Here is an 18,035-nt window from a genome sequence, read left to right as displayed (position 1 = left end):
GCTCCTCCCAAAAATGTTCTATGGGACTGAGGTCTGGACTGCACGCTGGTCATTCCATGACCCAAAAACAGACTTTGGTAATGTAATCTTGAACGATTTTTGAGGTAAGCGGCCTTGTATTGTCCTGCATAAAAATAAAGTTGCCCCTAATGTATTCAACGTAAAGGTACCACATGTATTGCTAAAACCTCCTCGATGTATCTAGTAAACGTTATACATGTGCTATTGAGCACTCCAACTGGAATTAATTGTTACCGCTTTATAATTTACTTTTCTTATGTATTTTTTATATGATCTGTTAGTTTCACCTGTTTAAAGTGCCTAGAATCTTCCTAAGACTGTTAAAAGGGCTTCTGGCTTTTTCAATACGAGTTTTTATTTCGTAGCTATGATCTCAAGTATCATTAATGTTGCAGCCCAGATAGCATAATTTCTGTACTCTTTCTAGGGGTTTCTGTTTACGGTAATTTGGGCGTTAATGTTTTGTCCTTACTAACGATCAATATTTTATCTTTTTACACTTTAGTTTTAGGCCGTATTTATTACATGCTTCTACAACATTATCCATAATCCTTTGGAGCCTCTGCGCACTATATGCTAGCAATACTGTATCGTCTGTATAGAGGAGAGGAGGGTATTATGGAATACCGTTTTTTACATTTTTAAAAATAACTTATTTTTTTTTTAATAAAAATTCCCAAAATTATCATGACTCCATACTACAACTTATTGCAATGAACTATCACTTGTAAGAAATGAAATATTTATTTTGTTTTTATAAATATATTTATTACAAAAAAGTTACAAAATAGAGGTTAATATGAAATATGTAGTCGGGTAATATGGAATACATGTTATAATCATTGAAGAAAAAAAAATTAGAGTTCATAAAACATTAACTGAAAAGAAATATTTTCAACTAGAAAATCCATATTTTTAAGATTATAATATATGCTAATCATTACTGCTTCTACACTATTTACAAAGATCCCACACATAATCTGCTTTCTCTGTTCCGGTACAGTCAAGGTGGGCTCACAAAGAACAGTATAAGCATTAAATCCAAATCTCTCCTAGATTATCTTTGAAGAATTTTCCATTACAGAAGAGATATTCAGAGTCTTTGTTTTCTGGTTTTTTAGAACCATTCTTCTAGAAATACCTGCTATTCCATAATGACCGACACGCCATCTTGGAGAAATAACTGATGGAAAAAACATTATTAGCTAACAAATGACCAAGCTATGCAAAAACTACACTTCCTTTATTTTACATTACGCTTAACCTCAATGACCTTGAGCCTTGACAATGAACCTCTTGTTACCTTTTGCCTTCTGAAGGTAACAAAACAAACTTTTTTCTGTAGCGCGTTGTACAGCAACAACAAGCGGTCAGCTCTTGCTGCATAACATAATGAGAGTATTATTCGGTACTACATAATATGTTTACAAGATGGCAACACCAAAGACGGAAGACAAATAGATAAGTACAAGGCTTCGTCGGTCGTAAACCTGCGAAACCCTTGTAATAAGAAAAAGACAACCATAAAAATTGCTACGTGGAACGTGAGGAGCTTATTTTCTTCGGGAAAATTAGATAACGCCGTGTTGGAAATGGATCGTTTAGGTATAGACATATTAGGCATAAGCGATACACAATGGCCAGGAAATGGCAAATGCCCCACAACTAATCATGGTATGTTTTATTATGCCGGAAGTGACATCACAACCCATCGATACGGAGTTGGAGTCATCATCTAAAAAAAATGGAAAGCTGCTGTAGCAAATTTTACTCCATTTTCGGAGCGCGTGATATTAATACAATTGAAAGATAAGAAGAACATAATAAACATCATACAAGTGTACGCTCCTACAGCAGACAAAGACGAAGAGGAAATAGAACAATTCTATAATAACTTAGAAGAGGTGATGAGAACAACAAAGAAACAACACATTAACATAGTAATGGGCGATCTGAACGCCAAGGAAGGTCAGGGTAAAGTTGGAGAAAATGTCGGTGAATACGGCTTAAGTAATAGAAATGAAAGGGGTGATCGTTTAGTTCAGTTTTGTCAAAGCGAAGATTTAATAATAACGAATACATTATTTAAATTACTCCCAAGGCGACTGTATACGTGGACGTCACCTCAACACACAAGAAAAAGTAATCAGAAACCAAATAGATTACATAATGGTGACAAAAAGATACCGTAATGCCGTGAAATCTACTAAAACTTACCCTGGAACTGATATGGGTTCGGATCATAATCCAGTAATATCTGTGTTAGAAGCTAGACCAAAGAAAATGAGAAAAACCATCATCCCAGCGTTAGACTTAAGCCAGCTTAAAAGTGAACACTGACGACAAACAGTGCGAGAAGAAATCAACACCAGCCTCAGTGTAGCAGAAAACCAAATCCGCAGAACAGACAACATAGATGAAAAACTGAAGTATATAAACACTATAATAAGAACTACGGGAAATAAACACCTAACCAAATCTACAAAGAAACATAAGGTGTGGATGACACCAGACATACTAGAACTAATGGATGAAAGACGCAAATTGAAGAATAATTCAGAAAAATACAGAGATGTTGATAAGAACATAAAGCAAATAATAAAGAAGGCCAAAGAATCATGGATTAAAGAACAATGTGTAGAAATGGAAGACTATGAAAGAAAGTATGACACATTCAATATACATAAAAAAGTAAAAGAACTTACAGGAACCCAAAAAGACATCAAATAAGTTTGCTTAAGGACAAAGACAGAAGTATTATTATTATAGACTTAACAGAAAAAATTAATAGATGGAGTGAATACATAAGAGAATTGTTTGAGGACAACAGAAATAACATTGTCCAGGTAAATGGTGAAACGGGACCTGAATTCCTAAAATGTGAAATAGAAATGGCACTTAGAAATTCAAAAACTGGAAAGGCAAATGGACACGATGAGGTTCCTACTGAATTACTAAAGCTCTTGAATGATGAATCAATAGGTATAATATTGCACTTATTTAACACAGTATACAATACTGGTATTATACCTCAAGAGTGGCTGCTGTCTATATTCGTTACACTGCCAAAGAAATCCAATACAAAAGAATGTTCGGAACATCGAACAATATCTTTAATGAGCCATCTACTAAAGATATTTCTAAAAATCATCTACAACCGAATTTATCAATAGTTGGAGTCAGATATTAGTAATACGCAGATGGGGTTCAGAAAAGGACTAGGTACTCGAGAAGCTCTCTTCGGTTTGAATGTTCTTACACAAAGATTCCTAGACGTTAATCAAGAAGTACATGCATGTTTCATTGATTTTGAAAAAGCATTTGACAGAGTACGCCACGATAGGCTAAGAGACATTCTTGAAAGAAAAGACATAGATAATAAAGATCTGCGGATAATTCTCAACTTATATTGGAATCAGAAAGCTAACATCAAAATAGAAAATGAGATATCAAAAGCAATAGAAATAGGTAGAGGAGTAAGACAGGGATGCATTTTGTCACCACTGCTATTTAATGTATATACTGAAAGCATCTGTTAGGAAGCCCTTTTGCAAGCAAATGAAGGAATCGTAATCAATGGAGAGGTTGTAAATAATATTCGATACGCAGACGACACTGTACTAGTTGCAAGAACAGTAGAAGAATTACAACGATTACTACAAATATAAAGATTGCTTGTAACAATTATGGCATAAACATTAATATCAAAAAACCAAGTATATGGTCTTCAGTAAAATCATGACACAACCAGCACATATTAGTATAAACGGCATTCAAATTGAAAAAGTATCAAGTTGCAAATACTTGGGAACTTTAATAAACGAAACTGTAGACCAAACCAATGAAATAAAAAGACGTATCGAAATTGCCAGAGCCACCTTCATAAAGATGAGAAAATTCTTCTGCAACAGAGATATAAGCATCCCTCTACGATTAAGAATGCTAAGACGCTACGTATTTAACACGCTATTATACGGTGTAGAGGCCTGGACTCTAAAACAGAACAACATAAAAAATATTGAAAGTTTCGAGATGTGGTGCTACCGTCGAATGCTGAAGATAAGTTAGGTTGAAAGAATCACAAATCTTGAAGTAATACGAAGGATAGGAAGAGACCCAGAAATTTTGTTAACGATAAAACGAAGAAAACTCGAGTATTTGGGTCACCTGATGAGAGGTCATAAATACGCATCACTTCAAAATATAATGCAAGGAAAAATAGAAGGAAAACGGAATCCAGGCCGTAGTAGAATGTCATGGTTGCGGAATTTGAGAGAGTGGTTTGGCTGCACCACTAATGAACTGTTTAGCTCAGCTGTAAAGAAAGTCATGGTAGCCTTGATGATTTCCAATCTCCGATAGGAGTGGCACAAGAAGAAGAAGAACACCAAAAAGGGCTGTAAACTCGGTACCTATTCCATATTTCCTGACTATTCCATAATACCCTCTTCTCCTCTATCTAATATTCTTTATAAGTTGTCAATTTACCGCAATAACATCTTCTGATTCATCTAAGGCCTCTCTAAAGATGTTTTCAGAGTACTTATATGTTAAGTAATGCTAGTGACATTATGCACCCCTGTCTAATTCTTTTTCCCATTGTGAAGATTTCGAACAGTTCATTTTTGAATCGAACTGTTGCTTTTTGTTGGAGTTATAAGTTTCAGACCAGTCTTACATCCTTACCATCGAGTCCTGATGTTTTTAAGATATCGACTAGTTTCCCATGTAGGACATTATCAAATGCCTTCTCTAAATCTATGAAACATGCATACACATCGTAGTCCCTGGCTCTCTGTATTAGAACTTGCAAACTGAAAAGTGCTTCCCTCATTCCGAGTTCTGCTCTGAATCCAAATTATACTTCACTCAGGTGTTCTTCTAATTTGGTGTATATGCGCGAGTGGATGATAGTAAGGAGTACTTTAAGGACATGGTTCATCTTACTAATTAATCTATGTTCTTCACATTTTCTAGCGGTGGCTTTTTTGGGAAGTGGAATGAATATTGATAGTAGCCAGTCTTTTGGTAACTAACCAGTTGTTGATATATGTAATATATATGTATATATGAAATATATGTTGTTGAATAACTTCGTAAGAGCTGTGATTTGGTGTGCCTCTAATAGATTTAAAATTTCTCCATGCACCTCATCAGGTCCTGGTGATTTCTCATCTTTGATCCGCTTAATGGCCATAATTACTTCCTCGTTTGTTATTTCTGGGCCGTAAGGATTGTTTACTGTAGTCGGACTTCGTGCTGCATCTTCGAATAATTCTTGAATATATTGTTTTCATCTTCTTAATGTATCTTCTTAATAAACGAAACTGGAGACCAAAACAATGAAATAAAAAGACGTATCGAAATTGCCAGGGCCACCTTCATAAAGATGAGAAAATTCTTCTGCAACAGAGATATAAGCATCCCTCTACGATTAAGAATGCTAAGTGGCTACGTATTTAACACGCTATTATACGGTGTAGAGGCCTGGACTCTCAAACAGAATAACATAAAAAATATTGAAAGTTTCGAGATGTGGTGCTACCGTCGAATGCTGAAGATAAGTTGGGTTGAAAGAATCACAAATCTTGAAGTAATACGAAGGATAGGAAGAGACCCAGAAATTTTATTAACGATGAAACGAAGAAAACTCGAGTATTTGGGTCACCTGATGAGAGGTCATAAATACGCATTACTTCAAAATATAATGCAAGGAAAAATGGAAGGAAAACGGAATCCAGGCCGTAGAAGAATGTCATGGTTGCGGAATTTTAGAGAGTGGTTTGGCTGCACCACTAATGAACTTTTTAGGTCAGCTGTAAACAAGGTCAGGGTAGCCTTGATGATTTCCAATCTCCGATAGGAGTGGCACAAGAAGAAGAAGAATGTATCTTCAATTGTAGTCAAAATCTGGCCTTCGACGTCTAGAACTATGCCTGTATTTCGTTATTTTCTGGTGTTATGTACCTCTTTAATCTTTTTTATCCTTTTTGTGCATATGGAAATCGTCATGTTTGCGTTGTAGTGTTTCAATTTCCGTACATTTCTCCATCAGCCATGCTTCTCTTGCCATTTTTGTTTCTCTTAGTATTCTTGCTTCTTTTCTCTTTTTGATTTAAGACGTTCATGCGAGAGTGTGGTAAGATATGTCTTCATTTCTTTCCATTGTTTTTCTAAGCCGCTAGTAGCGTCTTCAACTATTTTCGCAAAATTCTTATTAATCTCTGTTTTTACTTTTTCCTGAATTTTATTTTCTTTCAGTAGTTTTATGTCTATCTTGGGCCTCATATTATCGTCGGTCGAGTGTTATAATGTTGTAATAGCATATTTTACAGTTTGGCAGGAAAAGCAATTTAAAAAAATGTTCACTGTATTTTCATTTTGAGGCGCTCTGGTTATAGAAATTTTTAATTTTTATATGTATAATGAAATAATAAAGAGTTATTTATAACATCTTTTTTATTTAGTATTTATTTAACAAACAAAAAGTGTTTTGAAAAAAATTATAAAATGTTGATAGAACATTATGATTTTATGGAAACATCAACTTTTACAAAAATGTAACTAAATTGTTCTAACAACATCGTGTCGTGTACTTAATATTCTAATAAACTTATAAATTAAGGAAAAAATTCAAAGTAATCAAAAGACACAAGTTTCTTAATAATTTTTTACGAGAATTTGGCTAAATTTACTGTTATTTTGAAATGTCGGTAGAGTTGCATTTTGATGTTGAGGGCATTTGATTTTCTAAATTGTCATTAGTTAAACGACCTTTCTTTTGTTTGCACAATTGCGCTGCAAAAACTTTTGCATCATTGATATTGCTTAAAAAAAGGTTATATGAACTAGGAGTCCACAGGTGACAAAAACTTAAAAAGTTTTTTTTAAATGCAGTAGTTTATCTAAAGGTATAAGCATTTCCCTGGGTTGATCACAAGATTTTATCGATGGTAAAGATATTGAAGTGGTGGTTAGACAAAATCTGTCTGTTTTTCGTACTGGAGTCTTGAATAGAATTGAAACTTCAGTGAAGGGTCCTTGTCCATCATGCTGGTATTGCAGCTCAATATAATGTATTCCGGGAGAAGAATATCTCAACTGCTTTACTAGATTTCTTTCAGTACACAATTCTGGATACAAATCATAGAACTTTTGCACATTCAACGAAATTTCAAAACATTCCTTATTCGAATCTCAAAATTATAATGTTCTAACAGCAGAAATACCGGATTTCTATTGGTTGCATCTGATAGAACATTATAATATTAAGTTATTTTTAAATTTGTCATTTAGAACAATTTAATATTGTCTAAATCTAAAGATACGATAAAATATTTATGCAGGAGTCTATTTTAATAGAACAATATGACATCCCTTAAGCAAATTCTGCACATATCCCTATTTTCGCCAAAAGTGCTGATAGAACATTATAACACTCGACCGGCGTTATTATGAATTATTTTGAGTCGTATGTTGATATGTGCAACTAATAAACTATGATCTAAGAAGACATCTGCACCTGGATATAATTTTGTTGAGGTGACAGAATTTCCAAACCTTTTGTTTATGTTGATAAAATCAAGTTGGTTTATTATGATTTTCCCTGGGGTATCACCGGCTGCTTTCCATATATAAAGCCTGCTTGGATGTAATTTAAAAAATGTATTCGTTACAACCATATCCGTCTCTTGGCAGAATTGAATCAGTCTTTCCCCTCTTTCGTTTCTTGTACCAAGACCATAGGACCCCACAACATTCTCTACTGTACCTTGTCCTATTTTGGTATTGAAATCGCCCATGATAATAGTTAGTTCATGTTTTTTTGTCAGTTTTAGAAATTCTTCTAGAGTGTGATATAAATTGTCTACTTCCTTTTCAGTAGATTCGGATGTTGGTGCGTAGACCTGAATGATATTTATATTAGAGGGACTTGAGTTAGTCTTCAATAGCACAACTCTGTCTGATATAGGCGTAATCCTATCACTGCTTTAGCTATTTCCCTTTTTACTATCCCAAATAATAAATATTGTGTTCATCTATAGTATTTATTCCAGAATTTCACCATCGAACTTCACTGCATCCTAAAATATCTATGTTTAAGCCAGTCATTTCTTGAATAATATTTGCTGCCTTTTCTGCTTGGCACATGCTTTGAATGTTCCACGTACCTATATTTTTAACTTTGGGACATTATTGGCTGACCGGGGGATTCTTAGCGCCCTCTCCCCACTTAAGGGGTGCCCGGGACTGAGGGCCGTTGGTTTTGGGTTTTCAGCCATTGTGGTGTCCTGGGGAAATCCTTACGAATCTTTAATGTGGTAGTCATCCCGTGGTTTTCCACATATCAATGCCGTTGATTAATTTAGCTCTTCCGTCTTCGGAGTCAATTTCTCAGCTCCAGGGCAATGAAGTGCCCTACCGAGCGTCGGTTCTTCCACCCCTATCTGTTGACTAACAAATGGGGGATTACTTATACCGGTAATCGTTCGGTTACTAGAAGGTGTAATAGAAGAAAATATACTAACCCGTCAGCCTTCGGAAACCTAATCGCCATTCGGGTTCGGCAAATGGCGATTTCTAAGAAACAAGAGTTAGCCAAAAGAGGCTGATAGGAAAGGTGAAAGACATTTCACTCAAGACAAGTTGAAAACGAATAAAACGTGAAGGCCCTTATGATCCGCCAGGTGCGTTTCATAAGCGTATGGGTATTGATACACTTTGTTTCCCGCTCATATTTTGGGGTGTTGACTACAGGCTGTATGGCTCGTCCAGCATCCCATATTATGGAGGATGTGGTACACGACATTTTTACAATGTAGATACTCCAACTTCACGACCTGACTACTATTTTGTCTTACAGAGAAACAAAATGAAACTATTATGTTTATAAAAGCAAAAGCTACATTTTTTTACTCTTTCAGATTTTTCGTATCACTAATACTTTTTTTAAGTTATTTTGAAGAAATGTATTTTTCAAAAATTTTTAGAAAAAATTTTTTTACTCTAACGCTAAATTTTTTCAAAAATAAGCACCTTGAACCGGCCAAGCTTACAGATCATATTAAAAAATACATGTACATATAAAGTAAATGGAAAAGCGGTAACGATTAATCTTATTTAGCGTGCTAAATAGGGGGACATTTTCACAATTTTTTTACCAAAAAAAAAATGGGGCCAACTTTATTTTAAGCTTAACTTGTTTAGTTTTGATGCTACAAACTTTTATAAACAATAAGAATTTTTAAACACTTAAATTTTAATAAATTTTTCCAGAAAATTTCTTAATTTTTTGATTTTTAAAATGTTTAAAATATCTTGATAAAAACTGGCTTATCGAAAGAGCCCTAAACGGCAAAAAAAATTTTAAGACATTGCGTTGTACTAATGGTACAACAAAAATAATTTTGGGGGTAACACGTACACACATTTGGGGGGTGGTTTAAGGGAACAGCCTCTCATTAATTTTTTATAGGGTGCACACAATCCACTGTTACTTGTTTTTAAAAATCGATTTACATTATTTTGTAACTTCAAAGGGCCTGTAAATCTTTTTATGTGCATATTTGTACTAAGGTAAGGTAGGTTCAATCGAACTATATTTGGTCCCAGAATATGAGACTTAATTTATGACCTCACTTATTATTACACCGTGTAATAATAGGTTTGTTCTAGCATCAGTTTCAAACGGTTTGAAACCATCAGCGAATAGTGGACCAGCGCGAGTAGAGTGGATAGTACTGGTGACTGTATTATGTTTTCTCACTGACCAACTGTTTGCTGACGGTTTCTGACTAGCTTGACGGTTTGCTAGAACAAGCCTATTATTAACAGTTCTTTTAAATAAATTACTAGAGTCATTAATTGTTATTAATTTATACAAAAACATCAAATCTAATAATATTTCTTTTTGTTACAGACTACAAAATGAAGCTGATGGCATTATTTTTCACCATTCTCTGGATAAACCAAGCATCCCTCAAAGAAATCCGTTCTAGAAGCAAATCCAAACCAAAACCTTTGAAACCAAACAACATGTGCAGCCTGGAGCCAACAGATACGAACAGTATTAGATGCTTTTGTACAAAAGACAAATACCAGCAAGTATTATCGGCAGAGTGTTGGATATTCGAACCAGTTACAAGAGACAGTTTCATCTGGCGACTGATTGTGGATACCCAACCGTATCTATCAGAATTTAACATAATGGCTAACAATCAAGGTCAATTGAAAGGCATGCCTGCTGAATTTTTGCAGAAAATGCTATTTCTAAAGAATTTTACTGTTTCCTTTGCGCTTCTTGAAAAGTTGGAGAAATATGTACTCGGGAATTCGACGTCGTTGCAACGATTGAAATTATGCAAAAACCAAATCGAGTATCTGGAAGAATTTTCTATAGCTAACCTACTTTCGCTAAAAGAACTCGATCTAAGTGGAAATCGTATACGAGCTATTCCAACGTTCGTGTTTTTTAACCTTCCGGAATTAAAGTATGTGCGGTTAAATAATAATAACATTTCGAGAATCGAGGATAAGGCATTTTCCGCTTTAGGAAACGTGTTAGAACTTGATCTTTCGGAAAATTACATTTGCGATATTACTAATCTTACATTTTTCGGTTTGTCGAAGCTAAAAGTGATTGACTTGAGTGTAAACAAAATTGTGAACTTAGTTTCAAGTGTATTTTCGGAGCTCTGGGATATAGAGGTGAGTTTTTGTATATTTTTGTAATGTTTTATTAGGTATCATGTTATGGCACCTATTTCGATATCAACGCTAACGCATAATTATTAAGTAAATATTTTATGAAAAACAAAAATAAATAATACACTGACCGGCACAAAAAACGGACCCCACAAAATGGGTAATTTTTGATGTCTTGAATCTCCTAAAGCTGTTGTCCGAATTAAGTGATTTTTTAATATTTTATAGCCTTAGTTTTTAACAATGTTGCTGTAATAAAATTGTTGCTAGACAGGTAAATGATCATTGTATACCGGGTGTACCAATCAAACTGTGTTTTATTCTAAAAGTTCACCACACTTCATGGAATATTCTAGCCTTTATAAAATACTAAAATCAAAACTGAACTGTAGCCTCAGGTTTTAGTAACATTCTGTTTCTTGGCTTATTCACTTATGTTGGATAATAAAAAAGTTAGGTACTTTAACAAGTAGCCATGTTCTTAATTAATATGTGTTTCTAAATAAGTGCGGCACACTTTAAGGGGTAAATCTACATGAAAAAATAATGACCATTTACTTGATACACCTATGTCCGCAAATGCTTCGTTTCCGAGATACTGGATGTTGAATTATTTTCTTACAAACTGACGATTTATTTATTGCTCTAAAACCGGTTGATATGAAAATGAAATTTGGTAGGATTTAAGATACAGTTATTGCATATTTTTTGACATGCAATTAAGAATTTTATATTCTCCATTGGCGTGCATGCGGGTAATATTACTCGTCATATTACCCGTATGCGCGCCAATTAGGAATATAAAATTCTTAATTGCATGTCAAAAAATATGCAATAACTGTATCTTAAATCGTACCAAATTTCATTTTCATATCTCAACCCGTTATAGAGCAATAAATAAATCGTCAGTTTGTAAGAAAATAATTCAACATCCAGTATCTCGGAAACGAAGCTTTTGTGGACATGTGTTTATAAAGCAAACAGCCGCCATTTTTTTTTTCATGCAGATTTACCCTTTAAAGTTTGCCGCACTTATTTAAAAACACCCCGTATTAATTAAGACCATTTAATTAAGACTATTTGTTAAAGCACCTAACTTTTTTATTATCCAACATAAGCGAATGAATCAAAAAACAAAATGTAACTAAAACCTGAGGCTATAGTTCAGTTTTGATTTCAGTATTTTATAACGGCTAGAATATTAAATAAAGTGTGGTGAACTTTTAGAATAAAACACAGTTAGATTGGTACACCCGGTATACAATGATAGGTTACCAGTAATGTGTTGGAACCCAATCGATTCGGATGTACGGTAAAAATTGCTAACGACTATAGTGTTTCAAGTTTTTACGGTCGCCGTAGTTTGAGGATTACAAAAACAAATACGTACCTTTAAAATAAGTAAATTTTAGTGTATAAGTTATATTTTTAATAATAGTTTTAGTGTATAGTTTGAAAAAATAATAACAGTGGTTTGGTTTATGTGCATTTTTGTGAAGTAAGTGACAATGGAAAAAGAAAGTATCCCGCCAGATCGGGGTAAATCAAAAAGGACTGAACAGGATGAGGAAATTATGGAGACGGAGATCAATGGAAAAAGAAATAAGGAAACCGAAGAGGAAAACGAGAGACTAAAAAGAAGAAAACTAATAGAAAATCCAAATAATGAGGCATCGGTAAGTATTGAAAAAAATGAAGAAAAAAATAAATATGCTGAGACAGACCAAGGACCTTATTTTGTATTTATACAAAACCTGGAGGGGAACATCGGGAGGCTGCACAAGGTAGGGACTGCTCGTTTGATTATTAATTCAGCTCCAGAAATTAAAAATAACATCATTAATATGACAGTCGTAGGAAAAAATAGGGTTAAGGTAGAGTTAAACTCTTCTAAAAGCGCAAACATTTTAGTCAATTCACAAATTTTGAAAGAAAAAAGATACGAGGCTTACATACCAACTTTTTTAACCCAACGTAAAGGTGTTATTAAGGAGGTTGACCTTGAGCTATCTGAAAAAGAACTAGCAAAAATTATTGAATCTCGATATGGAAATAATTTAGAAATTCTGAATGTAAAAAGAATGGTACGAAAGAAAGATAACGAATTGGTCCCAACTTCTACTATAATTGTGACATTCAGAGGTCAAATCGTTCCAAATCAGGTAATAATAGAAAAATTGATTTACAACGTTGAACTATATGTTCCAAGAGTCATTCAATGCATCAAATGTATGAGATACGGACACGTAATGGACAACTGTAGAGGAACTCTGCGTTGCAGACACTGTGGAGAAAATCATGAAACGGATGTATGTGAAAAAACAAGTGAACCAATTTGTATTTTATGCGGAGGCGATCATTCAGCAACAGATCGTAAAAATTGCCCAGAATTCGATACCCAAAAAAAAATAAAAAAGATTATGGTAACGGAAACCATACCATATAATGAAGCAAAAGAGAAAGTTGAAAAAAGTTATGCTAATGTAGTATTAGACCGAACTTCAAACGTAGGACATCGATTTACTTCCTACAAATCGCAATATAGATATAAAAATATCACATCTAATGCAGAATCGTCGGGATATTCCCAGCAACACAAATCAATTTTGGAAACTCCTAAAATAACATCTCACCCTGTATATGAAAAATATCCGAATATTCCAGAATATAGTGAACAAAATTTTACACAATCTCAAAATAATATACACCAACAAAAGTCAAAAATAGAAGAGTTGTGCTCTATTATCTTAACCTCATTTAAAGAACTTTTAACAAATAAGAATTTACAATCCGCAGAGGATTCAATGTTAGTAGATACATTAATAAAAGAGTTAAACAAAACAATAAATAGGTAAATTTAATATCCTTCAGTATAATATAAGGTCATTAATACACAATAAAGGGTTACTAGAAAAATTTTTGTTTGATAATAATATACATTTGAGTATTTTAAGTGAAACTTGGTTGAAGAAACATTTGAGACCAAACTTCAGTGGGTATCATTTGTTTCGTTCTGATCGCGAGGACGGTTTCGGTGGCGTTGGTATTCTTCTAAAGAAAAATATTGCTTTTAATAATACAAAGATTTTTAAGAGTATTGAAAATTTAATGACTGTTTCTCTAAGTGTTAAAGTAAGTAACTCATTTACGCTAAATGTTTATTCGATATATGCTAAACCGAAATTAAATATATCTGAAAGAAATTGGACATTGTTTTTTGAAAGCTTGGAAAAACCTTTTATTTTGGCGGGAGACTTTAATTGTCACCATCAAGTGTGGGGTTGTGATATTACTGATAGAGCAGGAATTAATTTACTTTCAGCAATTGAAAATTGCAACTTAGTTTTTCTTAATAACGGTGCAGAAACTCTCATTCCTACATTAAATCAAAAAAATAAATCGGCAATAGATATTTCTATTGTATCTCCTGATTTGGCTACATTGTGCAATTGGCAAACAAAAATAACTAGTTTAGGATCTAATCATTTTCCCATATTAATAGAAATTAAAAGTGATAATGATATTATAAACACAAATAAAAACAGATGGAATTTAAACAAGGCAAATTGGTCGCTTTTTTCTGAAAGTATTGAACAAGGTATTAATCAAAATAATATAAAAGGATATGACAAGTTTATAGCAGAAGTAAACAAAGCTGCAGGCAATTCAATACCCAAAAAGAAAAAAGTGATCAATTCGAAATTTAATAAACATTGGTGGAATGAAGAATGTGACATATTAATGAAAAATCAAAAAGATGCTCTTTTGCGATTTAAACAAAATTCAAATGCAGTAAATTATATTTGCCTACAAAGAGCAATGGCTCTATGTAAAAGACTAATAAAAAAGCGCAAAAAAGAATCTTGGAAGAATTTTTGTACTTCTATAAATAAAAATACTCCAATAACACAAATATGGACAGAGGTTAGAAAGTTAAAAAATATTTATAAAGAACCAGTCAGTAAAGTAGTAGCAGGGGAGTGGACAACAATTTTTATAAACCAAGTCACGCCGCCATGGGTTGCAGAAGAAGAAGAAGCTTATCCTCGTCAAGTAGAAAACATCAATACAATTGAAATGGGCAGTCTACTAAAGAAATTTAGTCTAAAAGAGTTGCAGAACAGTATTAAAAAACACAAAAATACAGCTCCTGGTATGGACAACATTCATTATGTAATGTTATACAACCTTCCATTGTCCTGCAAAATTACTTTGTTGGAAATAATAAATAATATATGGGAAACTACGCAGTATCCAGAAGATTGGAAGAAGTACATTATGATTCCAATGTTGAAACCACAAAAAGATCCAAATTTAGCAGAATCCTACAGAGGTATATCACTGGCTTCCTGTGTTCTAAAAACATTCGAGCGAATGATCAAAACAAGAATGGAATATTGGCTAGAATCCAACCTCAAGCTACCAAAATATCAGTTTGGGTTTAGAAAAGCTCATTCCACAATAGAAAATATTACTCATTTAGTAGCTGACATTAATATTTCGTTCTCTTTAAATCGTTCCACTATAGCGTTATTTATGGATATAGAGGCAGCCTACAATAAAGTAAATCTTGAAATTCTACATCGACAAATGACACGAATTGGATTTAGTTATGAATTCTCTACAAAAATAATAAAATTATACCGGAATCGAATAATTAACTTTAAAGTAAACGAGGAAATTTTAGATACAAGAACAACAAGTCTGGGATTACCTCAGGGCAGCGTTTTAAGTCCTCTATTATACACAATCTACACTTTTGACCTAGAAAGGCTGTCAGACGAATTTAGGGACATTAAGATACTGGAGTATGCGGACGATATATGCATTTACATTGATAATTGTGATCTTGAATCTGGTTACAGTTCTTTAAACCAATTTTTTCTTCAATTTAACGAATGGTGTCATGAGAAAGGCTTAAATATTTCACTAAAAAAATCAAAATCATGTATATTCACACGAAAACGCGCAGTTCCCAACCAGATTGTACTACAAGAGCATAGCTTTCCCGTTACTTCTCACGTAACATACCTAGGAGTAACTATTGATAGAAAATTACTCTGGAAAGAACACATAGAAAGAATATTAAAAAAAGCCGAAAAAGGACTAAATATATTAAGGGCTGTAAGTTCTTACAGCTGGGGAGCCGATCCAGAAATGTCCCTGTTATTATATAGATCATTTATTAGATCAATTCTTGATTACGGAAGCTTTCTATACTCCCAAGCAGCCTCCAGTAACTTAAAAAAGATAGATAATTTAGTAAATAAATGCCTAAGATTGTCCATTGGAGCCTTTAAAAGTACACCAGTTTCAAATCTTTACGTGGAATGCTGCGAAATGCCTTTACAGTTAAGAAGAAAATATCTCTGTAATAAATTTTTGTGGAAAATTTTATCTAAAAATAGTAGTCTAGTTAGTAAACTTCACAACCTATTTATAATGGATTTGACTAATAAGTACTGGAAGAAAAAGGAATCACTTATTTTATGTGAATCATATAAAGACTGTTTAGAATATAAAGACACAATGTATAGAAACGAAATGTTACCAATATACCAAACAAACTTAACTGATGTGCCTGAGTTAGAAATACGATTTCTAAGAGATTATTCCATGTATCCGAATTCGTTGAGAAATATGATGTTTAATTCAGACATAGAAAATTATTTTAAAAATCATCATATCGTATTTACAGACGCATCTAAAAAAGACGATAAAACGTCTTGTGCATTTTGGGACCCTATAGAAAACTATTTCGAGGCAAAAAAACTTCCGAGTGAATTTTCAAGTTATTCAGCTGAGCAAATCGGTATATTAGAAGCCTTAAAATATATAAAAAATAGCTTATTTAGTAAGCAAAATTTTTTAATAATATCAGATTGTAAAAGTATTTTAGATAAACTTAAAAACATATCAACTAATTGTAATATTAATTATCTCTTACTGAATATTTTAGTTAATTTTAAAAACTTGCACGAAGAAGGAAAAATAGTTAAGTTTGTTTGGGTTAAAGCTCACTGTGGGATTATCCATAATGAAAAAGTAGACATGCTCGCCAAGGAAGCATTAGATTCTGATAATTTTGTGAAATATTCGTTCATTCCAGAAGACCTATATACTATTTCCAAAAATATAATTAGGCAGGAATGGATGGATATATATAGTCATTCCACCAAAGGACTTTTTTATAAAAGTATTCAGCCGAAAATTCCTACTAAACCATGGTTCTCTAATGGCATTGTAAAAAAAGATGTAATTAGAATTATTTGTAGAATCAGATTTAATCATTCACTAGCACCTTCACACTTATTTAAATTAAAAATGGTAAATTCCCCAAACTGCGAATGTGGAGAATATAGCACACTAGAACATATGATATTAAATTGTAATAAAAATAGAACGAAGATCAATATGTTTATGGAATTAATTATGAAAATGAAATTTTTAGTAAAACCAATCAATCTTTATGAATTAATAGTGTCTAACAATTTAGAAGTTTATAAGTTGTTATATCAACACATAAGCAGTTTAAATATAAGAATTTGAAGTATTAGTTTATAAATAAAATGTATACCAAAATTGTACATAATTGGAAAAGATAGAAAAAAAAAAGTAAACAAAAAATAAAAGAAAAAATCATTTTAATACAAAAAAAATATTGGGTAAAAAAGATAAAAAAAAAATAAAAAAAAATAAGACAAAAAAAAGACCAAAAAATCAATAAACAAAAAAAAAAAAAGAATTATGAGCACAATAAAAAAAAATATAATAATAAAATAATAAAAAAATATTTCAAAAAAAAAACCAAAAAAAAAAAAAAATCAATCACTGGGAGCGACACTGAACAATACGGGAGAAATATAACCATTGGATTCGGAACTAGATATGGAACTGGATAGTATTAGAAAACTGTGTACGAACATTAATATTATGTGATTTGCAAGTTTGCCAATTGTAGAATGTAGAATTTTTTACCATACTGATATTGTTTAAAAACATTAATATTATTGATATAAAATGTTAATAAATTTTATTTTTTGTTATAAGAATCAAAGGTAAATATGATTAGGCGAATGAAGCCTTAGGTTTCGCAGTCAATATCCCAACCACACACACACATGATAGGTTACCTGTCCAGCAAGAATATTATTACAGAAATTTTGTTCAAGAATAAGGCTATAACATATTAAAAAAATTATATATTTTTTAAAAAGGTTTAGGAAATTCAAGACATCAAATATTACCCATTTTTTGGGGTGGCCGTTTTTTGTGCCAGTCACTGTAGGTATTTTCTATTTAAATAAACT

General features: G+C 32.7%; 1 protein-coding gene across 1 annotated transcript; it reads left to right on the top strand.

Moving 5' to 3' along the window:
* Positions 1 to 9,948: 9,948 nt before the first annotated feature.
* LOC126882489 (connectin-like) lies at positions 9,949 to 10,752 on the top strand. Its single transcript, XM_050647454.1, has one exon. It carries the CDS (start codon positions 9,949 to 9,951, stop codon positions 10,750 to 10,752), a length of 804 nt encoding a protein of 267 aa, XP_050503411.1.
* The last annotated feature ends 7,283 nt before the right edge of the window (positions 10,753 to 18,035 follow it).

Source organism: Diabrotica virgifera, chromosome 3 (genome assembly GCF_917563875.1).
Source record: "Diabrotica virgifera virgifera chromosome 3, PGI_DIABVI_V3a".
NCBI lineage: Eukaryota > Metazoa > Arthropoda > Insecta > Coleoptera > Chrysomelidae > Diabrotica > Diabrotica virgifera.
Note: the sequence above shows the minus strand (reverse complement) of the source record. Positions and strands in the feature narration are given on the sequence as shown.